Source organism: Aythya fuligula, chromosome 5 (genome assembly GCF_009819795.1).
Source record: "Aythya fuligula isolate bAytFul2 chromosome 5, bAytFul2.pri, whole genome shotgun sequence".
Taxonomy (NCBI): Eukaryota; Metazoa; Chordata; class Aves; order Anseriformes; family Anatidae; genus Aythya; species Aythya fuligula.
This window is the reverse complement of record NC_045563.1, coordinates 5,066,416-5,083,797: the sequence shown is the minus strand read 5'-3', so window position 1 is coordinate 5,083,797 and position 17,382 is coordinate 5,066,416. Positions and strand designations below refer to the sequence as shown.

Sequence of the window (17,382 nt, the reverse complement as noted above, 5' to 3'; positions counted from 1 at the left end):
GAAACTTCTTAACTTTATCTGACTTCTTATTTTGTCCAAGAAAATTAGAGTTCACTTAAACACCAGCTAAATGTTGTAGCTTTCCCATGCTTGTCTTTCAGCTAGAACAAAAATGATGAACCCCCTACAGTGGCTATTGAATGGTAGTTGGAGTGTGTGGGTGAAAGTTTTTTTAATTCTTGTTTTCTAATCTGGGGATTAGTTCACCCTCACAGCTTTGGGGAGGCAGATTCAGGTAAGGAGGTGTACGGCAGTTTCTTTTGAGGGCTTTGCAAGGATCACTTCTATCAAATTTCTCTCTGGAGCCACTGATGCTTGGGGTCCATCAGCACACGTAGGAGGCTTGCTCATGAGGCTTCTCTGTGGAGCTTTGGGCATCAGGTGCAAGGCAAACCATGCTGAACTGCTTTAGCTCTCTCGAAACCTCTCTGACAGTTTATAGCCTCTGTCAGGATAATCCTAGAGCTTCATGCTCAGTGGCGTGAAGCTCTGACTAGAAATGAGTGGAGTGGGCTTGCAGTCATCCTACCTTATGGCATGGGATAGGAATTGAGGTAACTGGTATCCTGGAGGCTGTGGCCCATAATAACAGATCCACCCTCAGTCCATGTCCTAGATCCATCTGTGATGGATCTGTGCTGATTGCATCCATGGATTTGCCTAGAAAATGAAGCTTCAACAGCCCAAGAGTAAAGAAAGCATTTAGTAAGTAGTGTAGCTGAATTAGACTTCTAAAGAGGCACCATCAAAACTTCCAGTGTGATTAACATTTCTGCTTGAGACCTCTTTGGGGTAGGGGAATGCCATGCCCACAGCTCTTTTCACTATAAAAGCATTTTGTTGAGAGAAGTAAACTCTCTATTTGTCTTCCTCTGGTCTATCCACTTACAGGTCACAGTAGTTAAATCTGGACTGATTCACCTACCCTCATTTGATTAAAATTTGATAAATCACCTTTCTTTTTTAACTGGTTGGCAGCTCAGCGACTGCCTACCCCAGACTAGAGGAGCTGTACTGCAGTGAACTAGTGAGCTAACTTGTTAGTCAGTACTGTTTATTCTGCAGTATTCATCTTTTTTTCTCTAAAATAGCACTGCGTTGCTAAATCTACTCCTTAGCCTGGCTCAGTGTGAAAGCAATTTTGTGGTGAATGCTGCTGGAAATACAGCTTTTAGGAACGATCATTTCTGATCTTAATGCAGAAGCAGACCCATGGTCCCTGCTGCACATTTTTGCCTTTTTTTCCCCTCAAGAGCTCTTCAGTGCCTCAGCTTCACTGCAATGAGATGAACCAGGACTGAATGCAAGTGTGAATTGCCTCAGATTTGGGTGGGGGTAGGTTAGGATCAGAATCCAAATCTCTCCTTTTACTGTCTTAGCAATGTCATAGGGCCCTCTGCCGGGGACCAGTTTCTGCGGAGTGTTTTTTGGCAAGTGGCTGCTGAAGACATTCTGGAGCTCCAAATTTCAGCACTGCTGCCCTGTTGCCTCTCCTAGATGTTGCAAGGACATTCTTCTACAGAAAAACTTGGGATGTTTCCTCTCCTGTTGAAACTTAGGATAGTAGTAGGATTAGTGCCCTGCCTTGTGAGATAGGATCCCATTCAACAGATGTGTTCTTCCCAGTATTCCCTTTCCTTATCTGTACAGCAGGCCAGGTGTTGAATTCCTCCTGTGAACACCTCTTCTACAGCAAAAAGCGGCTACAGTCATGTAATGAGTCTGCAGGCATCCTAGGCAGCTTTACGTGGAAGTAGATGGGTTTAGCTGAACTATCAGGACAAAACCCCTGTAGATTTGTGCCCAGTGCACCCCTGGGCACTCATACCCAGCTCAGGAAGCTGTCTGGGCAGGGGCAGAGCCCATCTTCTGCCAGCCCTCCCCTTCCATGCTGGGTTCTGTCACAACTGATTGCTCTTGGCAGCATTTTGGAAATATCAGATGGTGACATTATTACTGATCACAGGAAAGCAACAGATTAATGATGAAAGTTCTCCTAGAAAGGTCTTTGTGGATTGATAGTCAGCTGTGATCATAAAAGCAGTGCAGAAAATGAGCTGTATTCCAACACTGCAAGTACATGGGCAGAAAAGAGCTGGTGGAGACTTTTTAGTGCCTCTTCTTCCTTTTCTGGCAAGAGAAGGTAGTCATGGGCCTTCCTAACCCTATCCCTATTTACACAGCTCTGCTTCCTATGTTGTGTGTGTGACCAAGGCCCAGTGCTGCCATGTGGGTGGGAGTGGATGAGGGCAGAAAATGAGCTGTGGGGTGTGTGCCACCTTTGTCTTTGGGGCAGTTGCAGATGTCAAAGCAGCCCCTGGGTTCCCTGATGTGTGTTGTTCTCAGGAACCTCGTGCAGGTAGGTGTTAGGTCTCCTTCAGCTCTCTGCAGCAGTCACTCAGCTCTTGGGCTGCTTTGCTTGGTGTTGGCACAGGAGGGGGCTCCACATGCTCCACCTTCTTGAGAAGTTATGCAAGAAGTGGGCTCACAGCTAGAAACCAATTAGCATTGGCTTCTGATTAATCACAACATAGTTGGCACTCATTAGATGCTCTTAGGCACTCAGACCCTGTGGTGTTGGGTAACAGATAAAACTGCAGCCTAACAGACTCTTAATGTTTGGTGAGAGTGTTGCTGCTCAGGGAATAGTCAGATATTTCTCCTGTGCATGAAATCTGACAAATAATGAGTTCTAAAGTCTTCTAAGGAATAAAAGCATTTGTAAACGTTAATGGAAAATATCTGAACATCCATCTTCAGTGCTGGTATCTTCACCTCAAAGCCCCGCTCACTACAGTGGGGTTATGATAAGGGTGCTTCTGTTCCAGCTTGTTACATGGTGTTATACTTTAAAAAAACAAACAAAAAAACACAAACTGTCAATGCCTTTGTAGCCTGTTTCCACTGCTGGGAGGGCTGCTGGTACATTCCACTGCCTTGCTGATGGTGTCAGTCAGCAGCTTGGGCTTACAGCAACTGTCCTGTGCTATTACTACTGAATAACGTGGATCTACTCCTGCTTTGGGGGAGTGTGGCTTTCTGCAGCTGTATGAAGACTGTAAAAAGTACAAAGCTTGGCTGAAGCCATCTGTGGAGAATGGAGGGGCTGTTCCCACTTGGAAGGGCCAGGAGGAAGAACTGGCCCAATGCTCCCCTTGTCATAGGATAGGTCCTGGGTCCCCACCCTTCTTTACCTAGGGGTTGTGAGGGCACAAAGGACTTCTTGCTACCGCAGGCTAGCCAATCCCATGCTGTGGATTTTATCAGGGATGCTAATGAATCAGTCCTGACCCCACAATAAAGCCCAGCCATTGTTGTTTTGCTGTTTCTGCACACTATTAATAAAGGCATTTTCACCAAACAGTCCTAAAAACTTTTTATTGTCTTAAATTTGTTTTCTTGGTGCTCTCTTACACCTTCTCCACAACCAAGCACTTCAATGCCTGTTACAGGGTTGTCAGGTCCTCTAAAGCCAAAATCTTTGACAGATGAAGCTGGAATCTCATTTTTATGGGGATTCCTGCTGCTTAGGTTGCACTGTTATCACAGCAGGGAGGTGTTAAACTTCTTGATATTTTTTTTCCTGGGTAAAAGAAGGAAAAAGTGAGCCACTGTTACAGAACATATTGCTTATTTAGTCTGTCAGAGTGGCAATTTTTTCATTTTTCCACTCTTGAAGATGAGACTAATTCTCTCCTAGCCTATTTATACCTTCTCCTTACTGCAGGAGAAACTGTGGGCATCTTGGACTGTGTTTTGGTGCTGAAGCCCTGGGGTCACAGGGAGAAGAGATAGGATGTCATCTCTCCAGAGCTTTGTTAGATTCATGTTGTGTGTCACAAGTAAAAGTTAGAATTTGATGCAAGCAAAGAAAATCAAGTATGAGTTGCTGTGTGTGGTGTGCATGTCTGCTGTAGTGGGCAAGGGGCCACCTGTGACTAGTGCCAGATGTTCAGAAGAGCTCATACACCTGTTCTGTACCCAAGTGCCTGGTTTGGATAGAGTCATGCAGCCAGGAAAAACATACTTGCATTTTTTTTTTTGTCAGAATTAGTGCCTTGACCGTGAGATACATTTCATTGTACGTTTATCTTGCTTCCTTTGCAAGAAGAACCTTAGCCAAGAGTTGCAAATATACACGAGCACAATACACAAAGTAATTCACAAGGGGTTGAATGTGAAGGTGGAAACCCACGTGCCTTCTGAATCTGCTGGCCTTTCTGGTTTTGGTCCTTTCAGTCTCTTGTTAACTTTGAAGCAGCTGCTGAGGGCTCTGAATGTCCAAGGAGGGTGGTTTAGGAGAAACGTAATTTTGTAAAAAGGCTCTGGTCTGAGGCATAAACCTGCAGCTTTTGGGGTTCAGCTTTGTGGTGTGTGCACCCTTTCCTATCCCACAGTACTGTTGGGTGCTATGTCCGTACCTGCCAGGTTCCTGGTGTGCCTCTGCACCTGAAATCTTGACATTTGTGAAGTTTGCCTTTCTTTAGAAGCATTAATTCCTATTTGTGACCACCAAGTGGTGCTCTGTGCTGCACCTTGCAGGAAGGCAAGCTGTTAGCATTTTGGGATGGGGGGTTAAAAAGCTGTTTTCAGGCATGTGAACGAGCTATAGAGAAGAAAAAGAAGCGAGTCAAGAGCCCTTTTTTCCTCCTTGCCGTGGCTGTGCTGTGAGGGTTATGCATTATTCTCATCCTTATGCTGTGGCTGTGGGATGATTAATGTGGCTGGGTGATTTAGATGTGATAAGCAGCCTTGGCACTTCGATTCAGGCGTTCAGCTTGACTGCCTGCTAGGGTTTGGAGGTGCAGAGATGGATATCTGCTCCTTCAAAATTAGCTCCTGGCAGGTGCCTCCAATTAGCTTGCTAAAATCACAAGAAATCACTTGAAAACGTTGTTCCAAGCTAGTTTTTCAGAGATAAAATCTGATCCCTGTTTTCTCTTAACTGCTTTTTCATCCAGTCCATCTAGGGAAAGTGTGTTCGTGGTCCCGTTCTCCAGTGTGCTGGCTGTTTAGCATCTTTGCTATTGAAGTTTGGAAATCTTTTGTTTATAGCTGTGTTGCTCTCAACAGAGGCAAAAGACCTACTTTAAGTCATCTTTGCAGGTTTCCTACAAGCGCTCTCTGGTTGCTGTTCTTGTGTGTACAGAGGCTGTGTGTTTTGTATGGAAACATGCAGCTTGAGAGAGAAAATTCCGACGTTGGTTTGAAATGATGGGCACATTATAAGACAAAAGCTGTCTGTAAAATGTAATGGGAATTTAAGTGGCGAACTACATCCCTGCAGCCTCCATTAGATGCTCTGCATGGTGTAATTGTTTACAGGAGCGATCATTCCTTTCCAAATACCAAAAGACATGCTGTAGCAGAATGATGCAGCGGAATTCAAGTAGCAGCTCATTTGTATGAAATGCAGGGCTAAAACTGAAAGGTGGCAAGAGGAATTGTCCTGTCTGGTGAGCTGGAAAAAAACATGCAGTGCTTTAAAGCAAATTTTTTATTGGAAGGAAAGGAAATGCTATGTAACAGCACTGTGAACTCCTTGATTTTATGATGTACATTGATTTCTCTAGGTGTCCTGATCTCTGAAATAAAGGCCATCTCCCCCCGTTAATTAGTAAGCTGGATAGCCACCAATTAAATAGATCCCCCCAAGTTCCCTAGTTATTTTCTTGGTTATTTTGGGGAGCAGCCTTGCTGGAGTGCCACTGCATCCCAGAGCAGAAGGGAAAAGGGTGAAATATCACACAATTGATAAGGTGCAGATTGCTTTACTTACAACAGGTTCGACACATCCAGCCCCTGGGGTGTCCCACCCAAGCTGCTCCAACTTCTTGCTCCAACTTATTGACCTTTGGCTGGGCGATTAGTTGTTAATTTGGTCCTCGCCCCCCCACCCCCAGCTAAACCAGCTCCTCAGCTGCTGGGTGATGGCTCTCCAAGGTTGGGTGCTCCAGGAATTTTTTGTTAAAGGGCTGAGCAGAGCACTGTGTAAATTAGGTAAAGTGCATGAACGTTATGCATTATTTTTTAGCTTTGAAAAATTAACCGCTGAAAATTCAATTATGTCATTATTCCAGGCACTGTTTTTTCACAGTGGGTGGTTCCCTTAGTAGCTATTAAATAGCTTGGACAGAACTTGTGGCTTCAGAAGTCCTCGAGTCTTTATAACTAAAAGGGAAGGCACAACTTTGCCTTTGGAGAGGTGGTAGCAGTGGGCTGTCTCGGTGCTCGCTGATAGAGATGTAAGAACCTTCTGCCTTGTGGGACCTTTCCTGATGCTACTTTTGTCTTTCTCTGCCCAGAGGGTGAGGAGGAGGAAGAGGATGAAGAGGAGGAGGAAGAAGAGGAGGAGGAAGAGGAAGATGAAGAGGACAAAGACATAGATTCGATGGATGAAAGCTTGGAAGGTGACACGGAGCTGCCGGTTTTCACGCTTCCAGGCGAGACCTCCCAGGAGCCCATAGCTGGCCTGGAAAACCCCGCGGCCCAGCTGGCTGGGGTATCCTACCAGGTTCCCGATACCATCGAGTGGGAGCAGCAGAACCAGGGTCTGGGTAAGAGGAAAGGTCCCTTCTTCCCTTATCCTCATGGTGGACATGTCTCTTGCTCTTCACTTTGCATGGGACATCCTGTTGTGTTGGTGGCCTCATGGGTTGGCCTTCAAGCTCTGTCGCTAAACACAGAGCAGCAGCGTTTCTGAGGAAACCCCGTCCCCCAGTGATGAACTGGGATGGGTCTCAGGTGATGTGCCCTGAGGTTTTAGTTTGGGGAGAGTCTTTCTGAATACTCCAGACCTGTTCCTTCATTCCCAGGGCTTAGTGTTGTGTGGCTCCAAGGGTTGAAAAATGAATACTGCTCAGGTGAGACTCCTGGGGAAATTTCAGCGCCCTTTGCCTGAGTTGGGTTGGTGCGGGCATATAAGTCCTGTGAGGATGAAGCAAATAGGGTAATTGCTAATCAGCCCATTGCTAGCTCAGCAGCATTCTTGTGCCATTTTTCTGACATTTCTTCAGTGTTGTATGTCCAGGCATGGGACCCCGTGGTGGTTAAGCAAGACAGACCTGCAAGGCCTGTATAAAACTTTATATAGTTTATTCCCACTGTATGTATAGACCTTGTGCTTTATGGCTGGACTAATTTATTCTGCCTAGAATTAGCTGATTCCTGTTTGCATGTGTGCTGTCCATCTGACGTGAGTCAAAGCTGGTGTGGGACAAGGTAGAATTAGCCCAGTTTGGCTACTTGGGAAGGGTACTGGGATCATTTTGTAGCATATTCAATTTCCAAGCCACACTCCATCAAAAGCAGGGGGAACCTTTCAGGTGAATCAGTGGGAGTTGAACCACATCTGTAGGGAAAGTCTCTGTGTGACTAGTAGTGATCTAGCTGTTTTGAGAGGCTCATCAAACGCAGAAACCCCAAAACTCTTATATGTTGAGTTATATCAACTGTCACCTCCCCTGGATTTATAAATGTGACATAACCTGATGTTTCTCCCTATGTAGTCCTATTTCCAGTCAGCTTGAGTGTTATTGGCTTCCTTTGAAATGAATCAAAGAACTTATTTCAAGAGCCCTGTGGGAGGGTTGCCCTTTGTGGGCTGAGTTTGCATCAAGTCTGGTATCTCCCTGTCCCACTAACTCTTGCCTGAAAAGCATTGTTTCGGGTGGTTCGTGTCAGATCTGCTTCACATGTCCCATTGTGCCACCAGGCTGGACAGGAGCTGTGTCAGGGGAATAATTCTAATATTTAGTGGCTCTCTGGCCGGCTTTGGCAAGCTGGATTAGAGAGATATGTGACAGTGCTGGGAGGAAAAGCACAGGAAACACGGGGTTATGATGCCCATCAGGTACCTTCATAATGAGGCAGGAGAATAAGCAGCTGCCAAAGGCTGAAGGTACCCTGGTGTGCAACAAACCTCCCTGCCTGGGGAGGCTTTAATAACTATGCACAGAAAATAAGTGGTGCTGGGCTGTGAAACAACATGTAGCTTTAACACTCCTTGTATTATTATTTGTTAGGAGGGGTCCTTATCCTAGAGCAGGATGCTCCTTACGGTATCTTTTTCTGAACGTATGGGACCCAGTTCTGTTTCTGATGTTTATTATTACTGCATCCTGCAGCCTTCATCCTCTATCACCTTTTGTCTTTCTTAGACCTTGGCAAGGTTGTCTTTCCAAAAAACTCAGACTTCGAATGCGTTGACTGTGCAGCAAAACACAAGGTTTTTGTCCCTCACATGTGTTTTATGTACCCTCATGCAAATTGGAGGAGCCTGCTGTGAGGTCTGTCACGTTAGTTCAGCTGCAAAGTGTCAAAGCCCAGGCACCTGAAGGACTGGGCAGGTGTGAATTTCTGCTTTCTGTGTAAGTGCCTCACTGAGTTATGCATCACTGCTTCCAAATAGTTTGGCTTGCCTTCATTTTGAAGATGTTACAGTCTGTGCATACTGCCATGAGGGAGGGGGTGAGCAGAGCTCATCCTCAGGGGCTGGGTGGGACTTCTGTGCTGAGATGGTGTGGAGAAAGGAGGGGGAGCAGTGGGATCACTCTATACTTTGACTCACCTCTCTTATTCTACTAGGTAAACACTTTCATAAAGAGCCATTTATTCTTTTTCTGGCTAGATGACCTAAACGTCTTTTTGATATCGGCTCCTTCCCCATCTAGAGTGTGCTTATGTGCTCATCTTCCCCATCTACAGTGCTCCTAAGAGGAAGGGAAATTATCTGTGCTTTAGACAGAGGCACAAAGAAAACCAAGGACTTGCATCAGCTCACCTGGAAAACCCAAGGCCACGCAAGGAACTGAACCCATGTGTTCACAGTGTCCTATGCTGGGAGTGGATGGGGAGCAGGAGATACCAACAAGGCTGGAGCATCTCCACGGCAGATGTGAGCGGTGCTGGGCTCCTTCTCCCCTCTTCCCACTTGTGCCAAGTGGGTTTTTTTTTCTTAGGTCCCTTGTCCAGGGTGAGTGTGCACAGCCAGGGCTGGTGCTCTGTGTGTACCTGGTCCTGGCTGCATGCTTCTTTATGGTGCACATTAGCAGGGGTGCTCAGAAAGGAGAACAGACAGGAGGGAAAAAAATATATAGCTTGTGCCAGCAGGAGGTGGATTGTTAAGAAGAAAAGAAATACCCCAAACCTGACAAGAGGCCAAAAGAGCTGCCCACATCGTTCTGCTGGAGTGTGTGGGGAGACCAGGCGTACTGTGAAGGGCTCATAAAACTTCAGATGTGCTGGACACGTGCATAGACTCTTTGAAACCCTTTTTCTCTAAGTGCTTTTCTTCCAAAGGTAGCTCTTTGAAATCCATTTCCTTTAAGTGCTTTTCTTCTACAGCTAAAATTAACTTGACTTTCATTTTAAGACAGCTTCATAACCACTGTACATCCCTAGTCACAGCTCTGGAGAAGGGAGGACTGCAGTTTTGAATCCATCTGGGCCAGGGCACGCTGCACCTGCCTGTCTCAGCCCACGGTGAGTCTTGGGAGTGGGCAGGGAGGTGCAGAGCTCTTCCCTGGGATCCACAAGCAGTGCTGAGGAGTGAAGAATTTCCCATTCTGCGTAAATGAAATATGGCTTAGAGGGGAGGTTATTCTGCTTAACCTGGGATATGGCACAGTAAGGGAAGTCCTGAAGAAAGGTAACAGTACCCAGCGAGGTACAAGGTAAGGGTACACCAGAGGAGACAGGGCAATGCAGTTCTGTGACCAGGACAACGTGGATTTGTATACTTCATTTTGCAGATTATTGACTCAATATCTTGCAACAGATCCTGTGAAGTTACTGCAGTCTGCTTTATTAATGACTGGTTTCTCTAGGAGATAACTGAAGATGTTTCTGCTGGAGTAAATTACAGTACACACACTGCAGTCAATTTTTCTACCCCTGTGTTTGTTTCTGTCACTGTTCTGCTAAATGGAGAAGAGGAATGGGTTTGTTTCTTCTGGATTCTCTTTTTTCTTTTGCTCCCTAAACATCAAACTTTTACAGTTGGCATCTTCCATCGTTTAAATGCTTTGCACATACATCTTTCTCCTGGGGTGCAGCTCTCCTCTGGCCTTCAGAATTTTGAGATTTAACTCTAAAATCCATAGCACAGAAGAGTCCAGAAGTATCGGAGTAGCTATACTCAGGTCAGTTATTATTGAGTTTACTTTGATAGCTGACATGCTGAAAATCCCTAGAGAATGAGTGACTTGATCCACAGACAGCTTGGCAAAGCAAGAGACAGTTTGGATTTTTGTAGTGGTCAATGAAAAAATGCCAGAGAAAGAGGATCATTAAAAATGTCAATTCTGGGAAGTCAGATGGTCCTACATTAACTCCAGCTGAGCAAAAGCAATTTATATCCACCAGTAATGAGGCTGTCAGTTTTACAGTACATCAGTTGACTCTAAACGGCAATATTTAGACCAAAAAAAAAAAAAAGAAGTTGATCCTCCAAACGCTGCTCTGATGGCCTGTGTCTCTGGAGAAGGAAGGTCTCAATATGCTTTGGGATCTCTGTTGGTGTCCTGTTCAAATGCTTTGTCTCCAGATATTGCTAGCAAAGGACATGTTGGCAGTACTTTGTGATCCCTCTGAGATGACCTGTCTGCTTTTTTGATTCATACCTGGGTGGCATGTAGCAGGTGAACACAAACTGTTTGGAGAACGTCAGAGGGGCAGGAAACTTGGGCTTTCTGGGAATGAATAAAAATTTATAATTTTTTGGTCCACAATCAGGTAGGGGGAGGAGGACCGGGGCAATTTGCTAATCCTCTAACTTTGCTGCTTTGGGGCTTAAAGTGAGTTTGCTTTGTGCATTCAAAACATATGGAGTTGTTTGGAGCAACGCTGGGATTTGCTTCTTGAGGCTTACAGGGTTGTGACTTTTTGAATGCATGGCTCACATCATCTACGTAAAGGGTTATGGTGGAATTTGGTTCTTAAAGATGTTGACTGAAACCCAGCAGTTGCTTATCCTAAGCCACCACTAATATGAGGTAACAGTAAACAGAGGAGAAATGGATTTGAACCAAAAACATTAACAGAGGAACCTGTTGCTATGCTCAAAATCTTGTTTTATAGGCAGAGAGAAGGCATATCTCATCTATACCTAAAACCAAGAATTTACTGCTAATATAAATGAAATCTTAACTATCTAATTATTATTAGACTAGATATAGCTATTATAACAGAAAGAAAAAAAAAGGAAATAATTGTGCTGGTACAATTGCTGTACCTACACTTCTTGGTTTCTGTGCCTTTTCCTGGTGTTATGCTCACCCTTCCCTCGCATCTGTTAGCATTAAGGTTGGTGGCTTCATTCTGGGGTTAGTGGTGGGCTCGTTGGCGTGGGGTCAGCAACTTCTGCAGTCCTTTGCCTGGAGGAATATAATGTTCATGTTGATAGTTTCTTCTTTCTCAGTCTAGGATACACTTAAAGTCATTTTTATGCGTTTACTGATACAATTTTTCATCTTGCCCTTTCTTTATTGATCTGCAGCTCCATATTACATCTCAGTTAGCTATTTATGGTGGCTTTTATGTATTTTAGATACTCTTTATGTTCTCTTTTTTTATCCTAAAACATTTTTGTCCAGGTCTATATTTCTTTAGCTGACCATTGGCGTGTTGCTTATGGACATGGGGACTCCAGTGCCAGCACTCTCCTGTCTTATGGCAGAGCTCAGCACTGTATCTCCATTACTTGAGGATTTTTTTTTCATACCTGGCATGTGTTTTCCCATATGGAACTGTTATGTTAGAGTCCTAAAACCATTCAGTACTACACAAAAATAAACAAAAGTAAAACATAATAGCCATAGGCACCATTGGGTAGAAAAAAAAATGCTGCTGCAGCTAAATCAAGAAAAGCAAAGCTGTAGGTAGGTCAAGGAAATTTCAGACAGCCTGACAAGCCTCCATCCTGAGGCCTTACAACCTCATAGCAAGGCAACAGCAGTACCATGTTACAGGGCTATGTGATCGTGCTGCAGCTCACGAGAAGTCCCATGAGTTGCTAGATACCACAGCATCTGTTACTGGTTTCCATCTGCCCATGTAGATATTGTACACGGAGGAGTTTGGACCATTGCTGTAGATGGGAAATTAAACATATAAAAAAAAATCAGCAGAGTTATAAAGAAGTTGTGAAGTGTGTCAACATCATTCTCAACATGCAGTTTCCAAAATATACACCCACTCTTTGTTTCGTGTACTTGTGTGTGTGATCTTGGTTCATACGATAATGGAAAGCCATAAAACTGTCTCCGTTATGCAAGTGCCTTGTCGCTACCTAATAAACACACGCTACTGGAAGCACGTGTTTTTTTTAAGGAATAAACATATTCGCAGCTCTGACTAACAGAAAATAGCTGTGTTGCAGATCTGTGGCTGCAAATTATACTACATAAACTATGCAACCTATATCACTTTGATTAGTGGTGGTAAGGCAGAACAGCAGCAGCAGAGTAGCGGAAGATGGTAAAATTTTGAAATGACATTTTTACAGGAAGCTGGGATTAATGCTTTTGTGGGCAAAAATAGCCAGCATTAGGCAGACAGAATCTGAGACTCAGAAGTTAGTGTGTTCTTTAATTGCTGCCCCAAATGGATCTATTTTAAGCACTCTTACAGCTCGTGTTATTGGAATATCAGAGGGCCTTTTAATCTTTAACGCATTTATCTTCTTAATTACCCTGGGGAGGTTATCCATGTCTTACAGGTGCCAAGGAAAAACACGGAGAGGCCAAGTGACCCCAGCGGTTTCACAGGGAGCCTTTAGCAGAGCAGGGATTTGTGTTGGGTGCAGGAAGCAATGCCTGGGCATTGCCATTCTCCAGCTGATGTGCCTGAGGAAGGACTTTGCACCTGCATTTCTCCCTGGATAAAGTACAAGGGATCACACATGGGAGAAAATACACTGGTAAGACGGAGCCACCATTCCAACAGAAGGGACCGAGCACACAGAAGTCCCAGATGAGAGTGGCTGACAGGAGCCAGGATAAGCAGCAGCTGCAATTCGTGGTGTGTTTGTTCAAAGCGTGGCTGCTCGCAGCAGTCCTGCCCTTTTAGCTTTGCCCCGTGTGTGTTTATGGATGTTTTGTTGCGCACAGCATTGGCCACGCGAGGTCTGTCTTCCAGACGGCTGCAGACTTAAATGAGCAGTCTCGGCGATAGAGATGATTATTTTTACTGTCTTCCTGGGTGCTTCAAGTAATTTATACGGTTCCATATGCTCCTTACTAGCTTCCTTCCCTCTCCAGGTCGGTAATAAAGCTCCCATCGTCAGCCTGTGCATGAATCTCTGGTTTCTGTTCCTCGTAAGGATGTGCGCTGTTTGGAATTACTTCGTTTTAACTGTTTTAAGAGTTTGCTCATGGTTTTACCTCAGTCCTACAGCAAGCTAATATTCAATCAGGCTTGCCTTGTCAAGGGAAATTTTGCATCCAAATATCTCTCAGCAACAGCGATCCTCTTTCCTGGCTTGTTGTGACATACGCTTTTATAATGACAGAGCAGCTCCCAAAAGAGAATAATTCACATCAGTCAGCCTTTTCTTGTTGTCAAATTTCGTCCTGAAGTGCTTTGAGGATCGTGTCTGCTGCGTTTTTACATCTGGCACAAGGCTGCTGTGCCACTGCCAATGCAGCCTGCGTGTTTTAAAGGTGAGGAGCTGGCAGTGCCACGCTCTTCCTATAGGGAGCTCTTCTGACATTGTCCTCAGAGCAGAAATAAAGACCAAGAGAAGGGGGTAGCAATGAGTGGAACTGAAGATATGAGACTTGGTCACTCATACCCAGCTCTGGAAGCAAACAGCTGTCAGAAACAGGTGAAATAAAGCTTGCGGTAAAAGAAAGTGTGCCTGCAATTTATCAAAAGGAAGGGGAAGGCAGCAGGGGCCTTTCTACACAAACTTCTAGCAGGAAACTTCAAGCTGATATTTTAGCCCTGACGTTTTTGCTGGCATATGTTGAGAAACAGCAGCACTGTCACCTCCTCTGATACATCACACTGAAACAGCAGCCCTGCCATGAGCCTCTAGTTAAAACCATCTGAGGGTAAGATTAGCTAAGCCTACTCATTATCAGTCCTCAAGTACTGCCCCCAGGAGCTGGGGGCAGGTGTAGAGGGCATTATTTTTTTGGCTCTGCCATCCTCCTCGCCCAAAGTGTGGGATCCCACCAGCAGCTGAACGTTTTGACCTTCTCCAGCTGTCTGGCTCCATCCATCCATTAGTGGCAGTCTTACAATTTGGATGTGTCTGCCTTGAAGCATGGCTCGGCACTTACTACTCCAGGTAATTTATCTGAATTTTTAATTTTCTGCCTGAATTAAGGGGTAAGGTCCATTAGCCAGTGCACTGCTCTGTGCTGCAGAGGCTGGAGCAGCCCAGCACCACCTGTGCGTGCACGGTGCTGTCAGCTGCTTTGGCACAGTCTGTCCGTCCTGCTGTCTGTCAGCCCTGCTGTAACAGAAACCCAAGTGTCTCGGCTGTCTTTTTAATCTGCAGTAATCCCGTTCCTTCTCAAGTCTGCACTTTCGGTGTGTCACATTTCAGCGTGCCTTGCCTCGCCCTCTATCCTCCGGCTTTTATATGTCAGAAATCCGAGCTCTGTTCAGGCAGGGGAGATGGCGTTCAGCCCCCTCTCCCACTGGGCTGCAGCAGTCACTTAGCTTGATTGAAGAAAAAGAGGCAGGCTAGCAGCTCTCCCTGGGTCAGAGTTATTAATTTGTGCTTGATGTGCTCGTCTAGGTGGCCTTTGCCTCGTGAAACGAGACTGTCCTTACATTGGAGAAGTCAGATTTATTTTCTAGTAGCGATACATATATACTACAGTGCAAAAAAATCTGTTTTCATGACATTTCAGCCCTCAAAAAAAAAAAAAAAATGGAGAGAGGGAATGTAAAGCTTCGTTGGCCTTGAATTTCCTCTCCTCTTCTGGGGATTTGCGTCAGAGCCTGATCTTTTGGGTTAAAATGTAGCCTCCGATCGCAGAGTGATAAGAGAAAAATGGAGGAAAAGAGCTCGTTGCGACTAGTACCAGGAAGAGTGATGGTAATTTATCGAGAAGATGGTTTTAAAATATTCCTTTCTAATGAGAAAGTAGATATGTTCTCTCTCCGCTTGGGCAGTGCAAGCCACAGATGACTGATGCTAAACTTGCCTCCCCGCTGGTGTTTGCTCAAATTAAGATGACTTGAGGATCAAAGGAGATCTAAGTTCCTTCCTGGAAGGATGCTCTCTTGATAAACATATAAATCCTGCCCTGCCTGAGAGCGAGTTAGGGACACGTATTGGAAATAAGTAAAGTGCTTGGATTTTGACTGACAATAAAATAATTACCTCAAACTGCTAGCAATTGGTGTTTTGCAAAAATGCTGTGTATCAGCATTAATCACCAAGAGGGGTCGATACGGTGAGAATTACTGGAGGCTTTTGCTTCCTTTTATTTTTTTTTTGCCTTGTGTTTGAATAACTCTAATCATAGCCTCATCCAAGCCTGGGATGTAATAAAGGGTTTCAGCAGAGCTGTTCCCAATAACCTATCATTTCTTTTAATATACTGGCAATGCCATCAGTGCCTGAGGATTTATTAATGTGAAGCAAGCCCAGGAGCTCTCCCAATTTTCTCCATTTTGTTCCTTTTCTAGGCTGCTTCCCCCACACCTCCCCTGCTTCCTGCTGACTGCTCAGGTACTTGCACAGGCCAGTTTTGCAGTTTTGCACGCCTGGGGTCGTGATGTTCTTTCTGTGGTGTGCTCAGGGATGGATCTAACACCCATGGGGGATCTCAGAGGGCTCTGGGTCACCTCCCTCTCCCCACACCACCCGTATGGCCTGGCAGGTGACAGCCTGCCAGGAAAATACCTTCCTCTTGGGTATTTCTTCTATCTGGAAAAAGTGGCTAAATGCAGTTTCTTTTTATTTTTTTTGGCTGTAGGGAGTGTTGTGTAGAGGATTGAGTGAAGCATTGGAGTGAAAGGAGAGCCTTGATGAAGAGATGTGCTCTCCCGTAGCTGGAACACATTTCTGGGGATGCTATTTATGAGGGGTGGGTTTCACTTGGTTGTAAATAATATGCTGCTGATTTAGGAGATGTTCTGGGGCTTATTGGGGCAGGGATATAGTCCTCCAATAGGTATCTGCTGCCTAGAGCTGGCGTCCCCAGACCTGAATCACCTGCTGCAGGGAACGCACGCTTCAGTGGTGCTAACTGACAGCAGCAATGAGTAGTTATTAAGCACTGAGTAGTCACTAATGTGTGGGCTCTGAAGATGGATATGAGGGTTTAAAAAGCCAGTGGAACTCATAATTCTTCATGTATTCTGAATCTGCTTCAAGGCATCCGTTACGGCACTCGCTCTCCTATCCCATTCTGAAGACAGCAACGCTGGGACAGAGAAAAACCGTGTCATGGGCTCAGTATTTCTGTGCACGACCTTGTGGTTCTGCAGGCAGGTAACGAGGGAGATTTACAAATGAGGCACAGATGCTCCAGAGCCTGTCTGGAACCTGGTTTGCTCCTCACAACCTGATGGTCATTTGCCTTTTCTTTCCCTTCTGTGCTTTGTGGTGCTTAAACCCAGGCTCTGCTAACGGGGTCCTCAAGGGCTGGAGCTTTCCAGGCCCTGGGTAGCGATGCAGAGCTTCTCTCCTGAGTCACCTTGAGCTTGGGATGGGTGGGTGTGAACACTCAAAGTAAATATCCCTGCTGAATCATGGAAGAAAACAGGATTTATTTATGCCTGGGTGAGGAGGAAAGCCTAGAGAACGTTTCCAAAACAGATCCTTGAGAAACTTTTAGGGACAGTCAAGTTCCAGGGGTGGGGGGAATTTAAGCTGAGAGTTATTTTTATTGTTAGTCCTATCACTGTAACAGGGAGTTGGGATGGTCATCTGGAGGCTGGGTTGGCAGGGAGTAGAAATTAAAGCAAATCCTCTGCTCCAGATCCTCCTGAGAGAGAACCCTGGCCTGGGGGATGGGGGGGGGGGGAAAGGAGCAGAGGGCAGAATAACAGCCATCATTCTGACCATAAATAATCTGTGCCATTCTACCCATCTAGACGGCGATATAGTAAAGCTGGAAAAAGTACATAGAAGAAGAACCAAAAGGCAACCAAAAGGATAGCCTGCTCTCCTCTGCTTAATTTCAGAAAGAAGCAGTACCACTTCTTTCTTATGTGACCTTGAGCAAATCCCTTACTTCTCCTTTTCCTGAGTCCTGGCATCCATAAACAGGCTGGTATCAGTGCTTCTCTGTGGTTTGTTCATTCAGGTTCTTTAGAGCAGATACTGTCTCTCTTTATGAGTTTATAGAGCATTTATTACATGAATATAGTATCTCAGGTGGGCATTCAGCACTTACAACGATAGGAATAATTCAC

General features: G+C 45.2%; 1 protein-coding gene across 3 annotated transcripts in view; it reads left to right on the top strand.

The window, feature by feature from the left end:
* ARMH4 (armadillo like helical domain containing 4) overlaps positions 1–17,382 on the top strand; it is a 55,958-nt gene that overhangs the window by 15,378 nt on the left and 23,198 nt on the right. For all 3 annotated transcript variants that reach the window (XM_032187623.1, XM_032187622.1, XM_032187621.1), the window contains exon 5: positions 6,306–6,557. In XM_032187623.1, the coding sequence (XP_032043514.1) occupies positions 6,306–6,557 (252 nt within the window). The remainder of the gene's footprint in view (positions 1–6,305; positions 6,558–17,382) is intronic.